The following is a 13,263-nucleotide window of genomic DNA, read 5'->3' on the forward strand; positions in this document are numbered from 1 at the left end:
TTAGAAATCATCTGTATATATTGTAAATATCCAAATATAAAGTGAGTTTTTTCACCAAAAGTACATCTCATGAGACAATCTCATGGGGAACTTCCTTATTTTATGTTGAAACACAAAGTTTAAGTACCATATTTGAAACATGTTACAAGATAATACATGTATACACACACACTGAACAATTAACTTCAAAGCTCAGAATCAGTAATCACATTAAATATAATTTGATTAGATATAAACGGGTCCTCCTGACCCCAGATAGTGTCTGTGTGGCGTCACCAAAGTCTTGGAAACCAAGTCCGACCCCGTGACATCTTGGAGCAGCTAAGAGGAGAGTGGCCAGGATGGTGACGTAGAAAGACCCTAAGCTTGCCTCCTCTCACGGGCACACCTAAATTGCAACTATTTGCAGAAAAACCATTGATGAAAAAGACCAGAACCTATCAGAAAAGTTCTTCTCCAGCCACACGACAAGCCAGGTAGGAGGGTGGAGTCGCCGCCTAGTCCAATCCCCTCCCCAGGTGTATGACCCAAGGGCGTGGAGGGCTGCAAACCCCACGCGGTGCTCCCCGGCCCTGGGGTCTTGCACTGGGAAGACAAGCCCAGTTTATTCCAGGAGTCAGAGAGAGCCGAGGGAAGTAGAGGCTTCACCCGAGAAGACGCTCACACCGTTGCACACACTCTGGGACCCAGGGCAGAAGCAAAGGAGCCTGGGGCAGACAGACCTACCTGCTGATCTTGCAGTCTTCCCAAAGAGGCAGGAGGCACCCTGGGGACAGACCCTGGTGCATCCATTTCCGGGAGCTTGTTCTATCCTGGGGGCGCTGCTGAACACCAGTTTGGAATTCTCCCGCTGGCCCAGCAGCCTGCAAGCACATCTCAGGCCAGACATCTTACCGGGCACCCACTCACCTAAGACAGGGTGCCTTCAAGACCCCCTGGGCTTTCAGCTGACCTTGGCCATGGCCTTGCTCACCAGAAGGCCCAGGATTTGGCCCCACACACCAGCACACAGGCATCAGACCCTGGGCCTAGCCTCATCCACCAGTCAAAAACCACAGCCCTGCAGCCTGCAGACCCCACCCCCTAGCAATCTGATACCAGCTCTGGGACACCTGGGCCCTGGAAGCAGACTTGAGGACCTTGCTCTGCCCATCAACAGGCTGGCACTAGCTATGTAAATAGGTCAAAGTGTCCCTAGTTAGAAGGCAGAGATGGTTAGAGTGGATAAAAATGTAGGACCCAACTATACGCTGCCTGTAAGAAACTCACTTTAAAGAAGATGACACAAGTGTTAAAAATGAAAGGATGGGGAAATACATAAATGCTGAACACCCATTGGAAGATATCCAGATAGCTAAATTAATATTAGACAAAGGCGATTTCAGAGCAAAGAATACCCCTGGAGATAATACCCCTTTAAAATGATGAAGGCATCAACTCATTAAGAACAATCTCAAGCATCTATAAACCTAACAACTTCAACTGTGTCACCAAACAAGTGGGTGAAACCGGAGGATAGAGAAAACGTAAATGAACAACACTGTTAACCAGCTTGACAAAGAATACTCATCCTTTTCAAGTGCACATGAAATATTTACCGACAGAGATCACATGCCAGGACATTAAAGAAATCAATAAATTTATATAAATTCAACTTATGCAAATTACATTAGCAATCAATAACAACTAGTAGAAATCAGTGATAAAGATACCTGGGGGAATTCCCTGGCCGTCCACTGGTTAGGACTCCATGTCTTCACTGCTGCAGGAGTCAGTCCCTGGAACCCTGGAAGATCAACCAGGAACATATTTCCCAATACTCTGTGGGTCACCAAAGAAATCAAAAGGCTATTTTCAGCTGCCTGAAAATGAAAACACAAGATATCAAAGGCTATAGGATGTAGCTCACTCACTACATGGGAAGTTTATAGAACTGAGCTGTATTAGAAAAGGATAAAGGTTTAAAATTAATGATAAGCTTCCACCTTAAAGTAGAAAAAGAGTTAAAAAAGCAAAGACTAAATACTAGACAGAAATGAAAAACAAGAAGTTAATGAAACCAAAGCTGGATTAAGATTATTGATAAATTGTCTACTAAGAAATTACCAACATCAATAATGAGTGGCAACGTCACTAGAGATTCTGCAGATGTTAAAAACAGATAAGCAGCGGGAACTCGAATTCACTTCTGCTGGGAATGCAAAAGGGTGTGGCCACTTGGTGTGGTTTGGCAGTTTCTTGCAAAACTAAATGCATCATACGATCAAAAACCTGCACACAAAATGTTTACAGCAGCTTCATTTGTAATTGCCAAAGTCTGGAAGTAACTGTGATGTCCTTCTGTAGGTGAACGGGTAAACTGCTACATCTAGACAGTGGAATATTTAGTGCTAAGAAGAAATGAGCTATCAAGCCACAAAAAAACTAGAGGAACCTTTAATGTATGTTACTCAGTGAAAGCAGCCACCTGAAAAGTCTACATACTGTATGATTCCAACTCTATGACATTCTGGAAAAGGGAGAACCACAGAGACAGTAATACATCACTCGTTGCCAGGGGTAGGGTGTGGGGAGAAAGATACGGGCAGGGCAGCTACTGTGTATGATCCTGTCACGGTGGACACAGCAGTCAGAACCCACAGGGTGAGTAAAACCAAGTGTGAAGTGTCATGTCGGCTGCGGACGTGGGGTGAGAATCATGTGTCAGGGAAGGTGTTATCGGTTCTAAGAAAGCCACCCAAAGGACCACAAGACAAACGTCAACACAGAAATGATTGTGGGGACTCCCTGGTGGTCCGGTGGTTGGGACTCCGAGCTGTCACTGCCGAGAGCCCAGGTTTAACTCCCGGTCAGGGAACTATGTCCCCAAGCTGTGCAGCCAAAAAAATAAAACACAAACGTATCACAAAAGTGAACTGTACCTCTATGTAGCTTCCCAGGTGGCTCAGATGGTAAACAATCCGCCTGCAGTACGGGAGATGAAGGCAGACTGGGGTTCGATCCCCGGGCTGGGAAGATCCTCTGGAGAAGGAAATGGTACCCCACCCCAGTGTTCTTGCCTGGAGATCCCCATGGACAGAGGACCCTGGCGGGCTGCAGTCCACGGGGTCGCAGAGTTTCAGACAACTGAAGCAACTGGGCACATTATAGCAACAGCTCAAAATAAAAAATAATTGGGACTGTAACTAATTTACAATAGCATGAAAAATATGAAAATAATTTTAAGATTTGTACAGTGAGAAAAAACATTGCTGAGAGAAATTAAAGAAAACCTAAATAAATGGACATAAGTTTGAGCAACCTCTGGAGATAGTGAAGGATCTTTATAAAACTGATGCTGGAAGTAATTTTCTGTTTCTACAGATAAAAACAAACCTTGACTCCTATCTTGCATACAGAATTTATTTCAACGTGGTCATAGATCTACATAGAAAAAAGAAAACTATAAAGCTTTTAGAGAAAAATGACAAATACCTTCCTATAGGAGAGTCTAAGATTTCTTTACTCATTTCAAAGCAGTCATCAAAGATCAATGAATTGGACTTTATCAAAATTAAAAGCTTCTGAAGACGACAGCATTGAGGAAGAAGATGATACAATTTGTACCCAAATTGTATAAAGTGCTTAAAACTCAATGTAAGGGACATCTGTGGTGGGCCAGTGCTTGAGACTCCTCCGCCTGCCAGTGCAGGGGACACAGGTTCAGTCCCTGGGCCGGGAGGATCCTGCGTGCCCCGGGGCAGCTGAGGACGTGCGGCACAATTACGAGACTGCGCTCCGCAACCGAGAGGTGACCGCAGTGGGAAGCCCGCACTGTGGAGAGCGGCCGGCGCGTGGCCACACAGACCCAGCGCTGCTGAAGATAAAAATTTAAACCGATTTTCAAAATGAACGGAATACTTACAGAGACGCTTAAGGAACGATGCATGGCTCTGCATACGAAAAAGGGTAAATGTCACAGACGGTTGTCAGGGAAATACCGATTAAAACCAGTCAGATACCATTAAAACGGTTACAACAAACAGACGACGGGTTCTGAGGAAACAGAAACGGTACCGCGGTGCAGCTCTGGGGTTCCGCCCCAGAGGACCCCCATGTCTGCTCAGAGCAAGTGATGGCTATGACGTTACCTAGGTGATGAGGTCAACTCTGGACAAGTCAACCGCTGAGAGGCCCGTGTGTTACCGACACGTGGGACAGGAAACAGGAGGAAGCCTCTGGGTAGATCCCCGATCGGGAACAGGGATCGACTGGAAGCTGTGACTCGTTTCCCACTTGTGATGGGAGAGCGAGCCGGGGGGCCTCTGGACTGGAATTTGCAGGAAGGAATGTGGGGCAAGAAGGAGCCACAGAGGGTGGGTCCAGAAATGTGCAGATGGGTCTCTTGAGTCTGGCTCTGTCCGTCTGTCCACAGCTGAGTGACCCCCTGTGAATGAGCCAAGAATACATTCCAAGGAAAGGCTAAGTTGTGGGAAGCTGTGACCTGAACAGGCCAAGGCAGGCCCCTCGCCCAACACCCAGGGCACCCGTGTGCCCCCCCAGGTCAGACTCCTCCTTAGGACGCTTCCAGAACAAGCTTCAAAACGAATCGACGCACGTCACTCAACTGCCACCAGAATAAACGAACGGTTTTTAAAAGAGCACAACATAACCCAACATAGCATTAACGCTCGAATTCTGAAACCCAATGAGGATTTCTAGACCTGGAAAGACACGGTTACCAGAGGGGCCCCGAGAAAGCGGCCAGGTTCACGCAGGGCAGAGACACTGGCGTCCTGAACCACCCTGCTCGCCGGCCAGGCGGGCCTCGGGGTGGCGGCGCCTCTAAGTCTCCTTCCTTGCCTGCTGGGCGGTGAGAGCCGGAGAGAGATCCGAGGAGGCATAGCCGCCCAAGAAGGGCCTCCCAGCCCGGCGAGACACCAGCACGTCCAGGCCGTCCTGACGGACAGCTTCACAGACGCGGGCTGCTTCCGAAGAGCAGCAAGCGCCGACGGTCAGAGGATGGGTGCCTGGGGGCTTGCTGTAAAACGGCGCGGTACAGAAGCTGTTTGGCTGTTCGCGAAGCACAAGCTGTTGTACGAATTGTAGTGGGATTCTAGGCAGTTTAATTCTTAGCAATCCTTTGAGTTAAGTCTGAAATACACACAACAGGAGAAATAAAGTCCCTACCACACACAGCAAGTCTGGAAGAGCTGCTTCCAAAAAAAAAAAAAAAATCAGTGGACTGAACTTAACAATAAAAACAGACTTAATTTAAACAAGGGAATGAAACACTAGGAAGATTTTTCACTTTGGCCTTGGAAACATCCTAAAAAGAAACCAAAGTTACCCTTCTTTACCCAACCACAGAAAGAGTCTCTCTTTGGACTGAGTTATGAACTTACATCTAAAAAGAAAGAGAAGCAAGTTGACTACATCCACAGGCCAGTCACTCAAAAAGGGTAGACCAGCTTGCCGGTTTAGTTCAAACACTCATCGGTTTCTGAGTTGCGACCGGAACACTAACAGAGACTCAGGCAGCTTATATAGATGTAAAATATTTTATTTGTAAATGGTGATCTTCTAAATCTGTGTCCACAAATTCCAAAACCCATAACACTCTGTATACTTCAAAAAATTCAATTTTTGCCAACATTAGATACTATTATACAGAACAGAAAACAAAACAAAAACCCGGGAGGACAAATACTGGTAGGATGTCAGAATATTGTACAAGAGAAGAAAAATATTCAAGAAACAAATTTCATACAGCTATTTATCAAGAGAAAAATATATACAATTGATTTATTCTGTAAGATAAAAATACATCATGCCATATACATTACAAGTTCAGAACTGCATCACTGGATATACCAACAGCTTACAGTCCACTTGAATTGTGCACACAAAAACTTCATTTTATACTCAGCCTGTGAAGTGTCAGTACCAGAATTTTAAGTACAAAATAAAGAGCTAACCTGGTTCAAAATGCTGATTAAGTTTCTACAAGCAAACACAAAACAGTGTGTGTGTGTGTGTAATTAAAGAAATGTAAACAAACAGTTCATACAAACACATCTTAAAATTACATCTTCCAAACCCTACTGCCAGGGTCCTGCAGTTGCAAGCAGTCACATCTCTCCTTTTTTTTTTTCTTTTTTCAAATTTTTGTGTTAAATAAGCTAGAGAGTTCAATTTGAGTTCCTGCTACATGATCCTAGTATGTTTACATGATTTTTGTTTTGTGTGTGGCTTGAAACGAAGTTCTAATCAAAACTACTTTTGCTGAAGAAAAATTCAGCTTCCATTTGGGGGTGTTTTTAAGCAGTTATTCACAGTTATCACAAATTGTAAAAGCACAAAAAACCTGACTGAAGAAGTAGGGATGCAACAATATAATGTGAAAAAATTAGTTTAAGTTACCAAAACGGCTATAAAAGTTGTAGTCATAGCATACACTCCGTTCTATCAGAAGTAAGGTGTATAAAACAAGTTAAGTACTAATAGACTGTAGTTTCCAAAAAACCCCAAACACTCTAGGTGGAAATTTTGGTTATTACATAATTATAATGGCATATTTAATAACAAAATTATATTGTAACATCCCTATGAACATTTTATAAGCACCCGAGCTGCTGCAGAGCCTGGTAGCATTTGGTCAATAACTATTTTTATACTGTATTTTTTTTCTCAAAATATTTACATGTTTGTACAAAGTAACAGGGTTTGTTAGTTTTGCAGGTAACAGCAGCAGCTTGGCTTTCTTCTAACTTTTATTTAAAAATAGCTTCATTCACTTATTCAATAATAAATACAAAAAGTTTCTCTTATTTTACAGAAATCAAAAACTACAATAAACTGACTCATGGAATCAAGTATTTAAATGTATTTTAGTGCAAGTTATTGTCCCTTAGCTCTATTCCTAAGGAAGTCATTTCAGTACATTCCTTGTTCAGTGGTGTCTACTTTAGTTTTAAAAAACTCTTAAGTCAGAGGGCCTGCCCCTTTCTCAGATAAGGCCGTGGCCAGCACTTTGGACATCTCCCTCTCGCTGGTGATCTCAGTCTTACATTCATAGGAAGGCCCCGCCCTGGGGCAGGGCAGCCGTCGGCTCTTTGCCCCAGTAAAAGTTTCTCCTTAGTGAGACTAAAACGAAAGGAAACAAAACCCACCCACAGAAAGAAAGAAGAAAGAAAGGAAAAGGAAACAACAAAAAAAAGTGCTGGACCATTTTGTAAATCTTCGACCTCGGCAGCTCGGGTCAAGTGGCCTCAGTCGGCTTCCTCCTGGTGCTCCCAACTTAACTGAAGTTCCGAGGAAATCAGGACTCCCAGGAGCTAGTTTTCAAAAAAGTCATAAAACAGAAAACAAAAACCTCTTTTCTGTCTGCGAAATTCCAATGGTGCGTGGACTCGCTTCTTCCTAGGGACGAGCCGCCCTCCGAGGCGCGGGGTCGCGTCAGTTCATCCACTTGCGGCAGTTCACGGCCCCACAGTGACAGGGGATCTTGTGCTGGTCGTCCTCAAAGTCAAACTTATAGTCATAGCACAGCTGCGGCCAGAGACACACAGTGAGGAGGCCGCTCCCCGTCCGGGGACACCCCCGGGCCCTTGTCTCCCCCACTGTCGTCAGGGCGGCTGGGCCTCTGCGGGACCGCCTCCCCCTGGACCCTGAGCTGGGAGGACGCACAGGCTGCAGCCGGCACCCCACGGGAAGCACCCTCCCGCCCTGAGGGGCGCCCCGAAATCCTGGGGGGCTCCCCTTCCTCACGGCACTCCCACCGTCCACAGCTCTTTCCTGAGGGCTCAGGGCGGCTCCCTTGAACAAACAATGAGGCAGAGGCTTGGGAGTCAAGGGGGTCCCCCAAACAACTTGAGCAGGGTGGGGGGCAGCAAGGCCAGGAGTGGGGGACCTCCTTTGTCCCCAGGCCCGGGGCCTCAAATGGGTTCTTTCTTATCCAGTTAGTGAGACGTGCAAGACGAGCCTTGGGTCAACTCGATTTAAAAAAGTACGTTCCAGTTAAGATGACCCCAAAATACAAGCGTCCTCTCAGGGCAGGGCCAGAGGCTCCAACCAAGTGAAGACCCTCAGCTTCCTCGCCCTCGTAAACAGAGGAGGCCCCCACAGAACCCGCCTGCCCAGCAGCCGCTTCCCAGGGCCCCTGATTTCAGCCCCAAAATGTGCTCATCACGTCTGTGACCAAGTCGGGGAATATCAACGCGATGACGGAGGCTGATGGCCATCCTCACGGGCGACACGCGAGGCGGAGGGAAGGGACTACTAAGGGAGGAGCCAAGCTCTCCAGAAACCCGCTCGCAGAAAATCCGGGAGCGGGTGCTGGTTCAGAGTGCATACACGCAACAGGGACCCCCGGCCCCCCGGAATTGCTGCCCACAGCCCCAGGGTCACCCCGGGGCCAGAGGCGCCAGCAGGGCCATCAGCTCCGCGCAGGCGTCCTTTATAAAGGGGGGCCCCGCGGAGGGGCGGGAGGGGTGAGGAGCGCACCCCTGGCGGCGGCGCCTCGGGCGGGTAGGGGCGGAGCTTACCTCTTCTCCTTTCTGGATTCTCCGACTGGAGCTGATGATGATCTTGTGGCCGCGCTCGAAGGTCACCACCTCCGCCACGCAGTTGGGCGCACACGAGTGGTTGATGTACCTGCGGGCAGCAGTCCAGAGATGGCTCGCCGCCCAACAGCCGGGCGGGGCCGATGCCCCGACTCCCGCGGCCCCTCCCCACCGGCCCGCTCACAGCCCGCGCGCCCACGGACACAGACGGCCGCGCGGCCGCAGGACCTCAGCGCCCCGGCCGGCCAGGGAATTCCCAAACGTACGGGGAAATGCCAAGTAAGACCTCTGGCCGGGGCTGAAGGGCCCCACCGCCGGCCCCCGCCTCACCTGGCAGGCCCCCCCGTGAGCGTGGCGTCGATCACGTGGTCACTGTCCATGCGGAACATGTACACGCCTCGGTTCTGAAACAGAAAGCGCTCAGCACCAGCCCGTCCCGGTGGGGAGCCGGTCACCCCAGCCGGTCGCCCTGAACTGACGCAACACCCGGCAGGTCGCCTGTGAAGCCAGGCTCACTGGTGCCGGTACAGCCTCGCAGACGGTAAAGGGGGGAAATACAGGCCTATCCAGGTGTGGTTTCCAGGGGCAGACCTAGCCCTGGCCCCAGGCGCCCCACCGCACAGGAGGACGCGAGCTCACCTGGGACTCGTAGAGCTTCTCCTTCCTGTTGGCGACCTCGTTCCGAATGATGGTCCCGATGTACTCGATGACCATGGTGTGCTTCTCGATGTCCCGGGCAGCATACAGGCCCAGCCCCTGCAGAAACGTACATGCGCGCCTCAGAGCCACTGGCTTCCGTGGGCAACAGGTCTGCATGCTCCTTCAGGCAAAGGTCCTGCCCTTGGTCACAGCAGAAGCCCCAGGAAGACCCCACCTGAACTCATGTGACCTTTGTACTGACCTCAACTCTCATATGGACCCTCAACCCTGGTCAATCTTCCCACCTAAAGTCGTGATTATCACTCCCTTGTTTGTCTTTTTTTACAGTAAACCCTGAGGGCATTTTTACAAAGTGTTTCTATCTGGCCATCTTCTCTCCTGGGCTTCCCTGGGGGCTCAGCTGGTAAAGAATCCGCCTGCAATGCGGGAGATCTGGGTTCAATCCCTAGCTTGGGAAGATCCCCTGGAGAAGGGAAAGGCTACCCACTCCACTGTTCTGGCCTGGTCACAGAGTTGGGCACAACTGAATGACTTTCACACATCTTCTCCCGAACATGATATCACAACCAGATCCCACCAACTAAACAGGCTAATGGCTTCTGCTATTTATTTTATCCCACCGTGATTTCTAAAAAGACATAACAAACTTATGAAGCAGGAACAGGGCTATCTGTAAGGGACTATTACAATGTGAGTTTCTGCATTCTCAACTGACCAGAAGCCCCCCGCACTGGACACAGGCCTTGTCAAGTACCATGGTTCGGGGGCTGTTGGGAGACTTTGGGGTGAGAATTAACTTCTGAAAAGAAGTACTCATGTGGTTTATGTGTTCAATTCCAGGTGTGACTCCGAGGTGACAAAGCAGGGCATGCAAAAACCATCTGCATGGAGATGAGTACAGTTCAGTGTAAGAGACCAGAAGATCACTGGAAATGAACCGAGAATCCAAGCAGCCAGGCACACGCGAACACTTCGTGAAGTAACTTGGTGGTACTGAAATTCAGTTTTATATGGATGGGTTATATATTACTAAATGGTGCTCCCACAACTGGTTACTCAACAGGAAAAGAAAAAAGTCTTAAAAAATAAAATCACTGAAACAAAAAGAATCTAATAAACTACACAGGCAATCTACAGTCTTAACCAAAAATAGAAACTATAGAAAATTATATATGTTTGACTGTATAAAAATTAATACTCATAATAAAACACATTCCACTTACTGAGGTATTTTCCCCTAAAATACATCTTTTGCCAAATAGTACAAGTTCTTATAAACTGAAAAATGGACAAAGGATATGAATATACAATGCAGTTCATAGCAAGCAAACACAAATAGAAAACCTAAAAAGTTGCAACTGAGGGAACATCAGTCTGTGCCTAACGGGCTGGCAAAAATATAAAAGGGTCCTAACACTTCCAATGGGAAAAAAAGAAAAAGTTTCATACTCTGTAGAAGAGCATACAATTACAGCCTGTTTAGAAAACAGACGATGTCTATGAAAATGAAAATTACATGTACTTCTATGCAGAAATCTCACTTGGGGGCACACACCCCACAGAAGTGAAGTCACAAGGGTATCTGTACAAATCCTGACAGCAATGCTGTTTCGGGAAAGAACTCCAAACAAAATTAATTCTCAGCAGTAGTGCAATGGTTTAACCTATCATAGCTCATTGATTTCACAGAAAGTAACAGAGCCACTGAAGAATGATTTAGAGCTAGAGGTGTATGAATACTAGCGAGAAAAGGAAGACATAGCAAAGTGCAGATAACATGACCCTGCCTTCCCACATGCACACAGACATCTAGGTGCTGTTAAGACAGCAGCATGGGGGAAAAAACAGGATATTTAGTAGGTTGTTGGCATGATGACCTGGGAGGTAGACGGAAGGGAGGTAACAGAATGGAGGAAGCAAAAGCAAAATGACCAGATACCAAGAGCTCTCAAAAAAGATGACAGACTGAACACAGGTGGTTACAAAACCCTTAGAGCATGACTGAGGAGCAGGAAGTGATGTGTGAACGAGCCATTGGGAGACGTCTTCAGACAGACAGGTCACTGAGCACGAGGAGGCCGGCACGGCCAGGAGCAGCAGTGGAGCAGCGACTGCCCCGGAGTCTGAGACAGGCTCCTCCAAAGACAAGAAAGAGGCTGTATCTGTAATACGAACAGAGTGTCCCATGAAAAGACAGAGAAGAAGGTGCAGACGTCAAGCAGGAGCATCTCAGAGTAAGGACAAGGAACCCAAAGACAAGACCAGGCAGAGGTCAGAGCTGAGACGGAAGTCTAACTCCAGCGGCACGAGGACCATCATGGGCCCAGCTGGGGGGCCAGACTCGGTGAGGCCAGGGACCACAAGCCTGCACACTCGGGCAAACCCCCGGGGGATGCTGGTGCTGGGGGGCTGGGGCCACACCACGAGACTCCGATCTCAGGGACCCAGTGTTTGTGTAGAGAGAGAAACAGAGGCGGGACTTCGCAGAAGAATCAGCACAGAAACATTTAAGGCTGACGGCAACACTGCTTCAGGCCAAAAGGATTCACCACTGGGGAAAGCAATGGGCCCACTTTGCTGAGACACTCAAATAGCAAGTCAAGAAAAGATCCTAGAAGTTTCCACGTGAAGAAGAATGTGGATGAACACAGTGTGATGGTCACTTTCTACCCGAGGGACCAGCGTGGCTTGAGACTGGGACTGCACAGGAGGGGCGGGCAGGCCTGCATGGTGCCCAGAGGTGAGACGGGCAGTCACAACAGGCCAGCAGAGCTGCGGTGGATTGCAGCCAACTTCAGAGAGAAAAAGGCAACAGACCCTGACGATGCTTTGGGTCTGTACACTGAGGCCAACGCACAGAACTAGGAGTGGTGACCTCATTCAGTGACACAAGGAGCCTGGGGTTTGAGAAGCTGGGTCCTGGGACCCGCCTCGGCAAGTGTGACCTGGGTCCTGGGACCCGCCTCGGCAAGTGTGACCTGGGTCCTGGGACCTGCCTCAGCAAGTGTGACCTGGGTAAACTTGAATGCCTATTCGTCTCGAGATGGTTTTACCTGTTCCACAATCTAACCATCAGAAAATACATGATGATTTCATGAAAAGAAGGCTTCCAAGATTGGGCACCTTTCGAAAACATTTTCATTTGTACTTTTCACAAGCGCCTTTAGCCCTAGTGAGCTTGCCACGGGTCCCGTGCATGGAGAATACAACGCTCCCTGCATCCCGTGGGCTCTTGGCACAATGTGAAGACGCGTTCAGAGGCCAGCTCCCATTTGGGAAGAACAGCATCTGCATCCTGAGACCGCAGATGGAGCGGCCAGTGAGTGCCCCGGCCTTAAACGACACCAGCCAACAGGGCATCTCTCCCCGCGGCCTGCAGCCCCGCCTCACACGCCGGATGCCAACCTTCTCCTGAGAGGGCCCTGCCTGCGTCTCGCCGTCCTGGGCACCCGGCCCCCGCTCACCTGGATGCGGGACCGGGCCAGGTAGACGTTGGACTTCCACTCGGTCTTCATCTTGCGGTACTGCGACGACTTGGAGTGGACGAACTGCTTGCTGTAGGGCGCGCTCAGCTCCCCCGTGACGGTGCTCTGGAAGGACTTGGAGGTGCTGGTGCTGTTCAGGGTGTGAGGCCTGTGGGGGCGGGCGCCGACAGGGGACACAAGGGAGACTGAAGACACCTCCGAAAGGGCCCGGGCGGACCAGCTCGGTGCGGACAGGCACACACACGGACAGCCGCCTAGCGGGGCCCCACGGCGAGGCCGCGCGGAGGCCGCACAGACACAGCCAGGGACAGCAGGGTTTGTAAGCAGCAGGCGAGTCAAGCACAGAAACCACTAGGAGGCCTAGAAACCCCGGGCTGTACTATGTGAAGTCAAAACAAAATACCTTAACACAAACCTCTTGACATGGGCACTCATTTTAGGTTCGGAACGCGCACAACCTGTGGGGTTGATGGCCAGCGGCAGCTCCATGAGGGGGTTCCGGCCATACCGGAAGGTGTAGTTTTCACAGGCCTCAACCCCAGGGAGCTGGAGAGAAGCAGAGACAGACAGACAGG

General features: G+C 49.1%; 2 protein-coding genes across 16 annotated transcripts in view; one reads left to right on the top strand and one right to left on the bottom strand.

Annotated features, from left to right (window-relative positions):
* The window catches only part of GALNT11 (polypeptide N-acetylgalactosaminyltransferase 11), a 64,901-nt gene extending 52,257 nt beyond the window's left edge, over window positions 1-12,644 (top strand). Inside the window, exon 13 of the transcript XR_009696786.1 lies at window positions 10,044-12,644. The gene's annotated coding sequence lies outside the window, so the exon portion shown is untranslated. The remainder of the gene's footprint in view (window positions 1-10,043) is intronic.
* KMT2C (lysine methyltransferase 2C) overlaps window positions 5,522-13,263 on the bottom strand; it is a 254,607-nt gene continuing 246,865 nt past the window's right edge. For 14 of the 15 annotated variants that reach the window (XM_061166176.1, XM_061166175.1, XM_061166171.1 and 11 more), the window contains 6 exons: window positions 13,092-13,234; window positions 12,668-12,836; window positions 9,183-9,299; window positions 8,874-8,947; window positions 8,526-8,634; window positions 5,522-7,530 (listed from right to left, as the gene is read on the bottom strand). In XM_061166176.1, coding sequence (XP_061022159.1) covers window positions 7,438-7,530; window positions 8,526-8,634; window positions 8,874-8,947; window positions 9,183-9,299; window positions 12,668-12,836; window positions 13,092-13,234 — 705 coding nt within the window. In that variant the 3' untranslated portion in view covers window positions 5,522-7,437. The remainder of the gene's footprint in view (window positions 7,531-8,525; window positions 8,635-8,873; window positions 8,948-9,182; window positions 9,300-12,667; window positions 12,837-13,091; window positions 13,235-13,263) is intronic. The other variant, XM_061166168.1, reaches the window with a different exon arrangement.

The sequence above is a fragment of the Dama dama genome, chromosome 18 (genome assembly GCF_033118175.1).
Source record: "Dama dama isolate Ldn47 chromosome 18, ASM3311817v1, whole genome shotgun sequence".
Classification (NCBI taxonomy): Eukaryota; Metazoa; Chordata; class Mammalia; order Artiodactyla; family Cervidae; genus Dama; species Dama dama.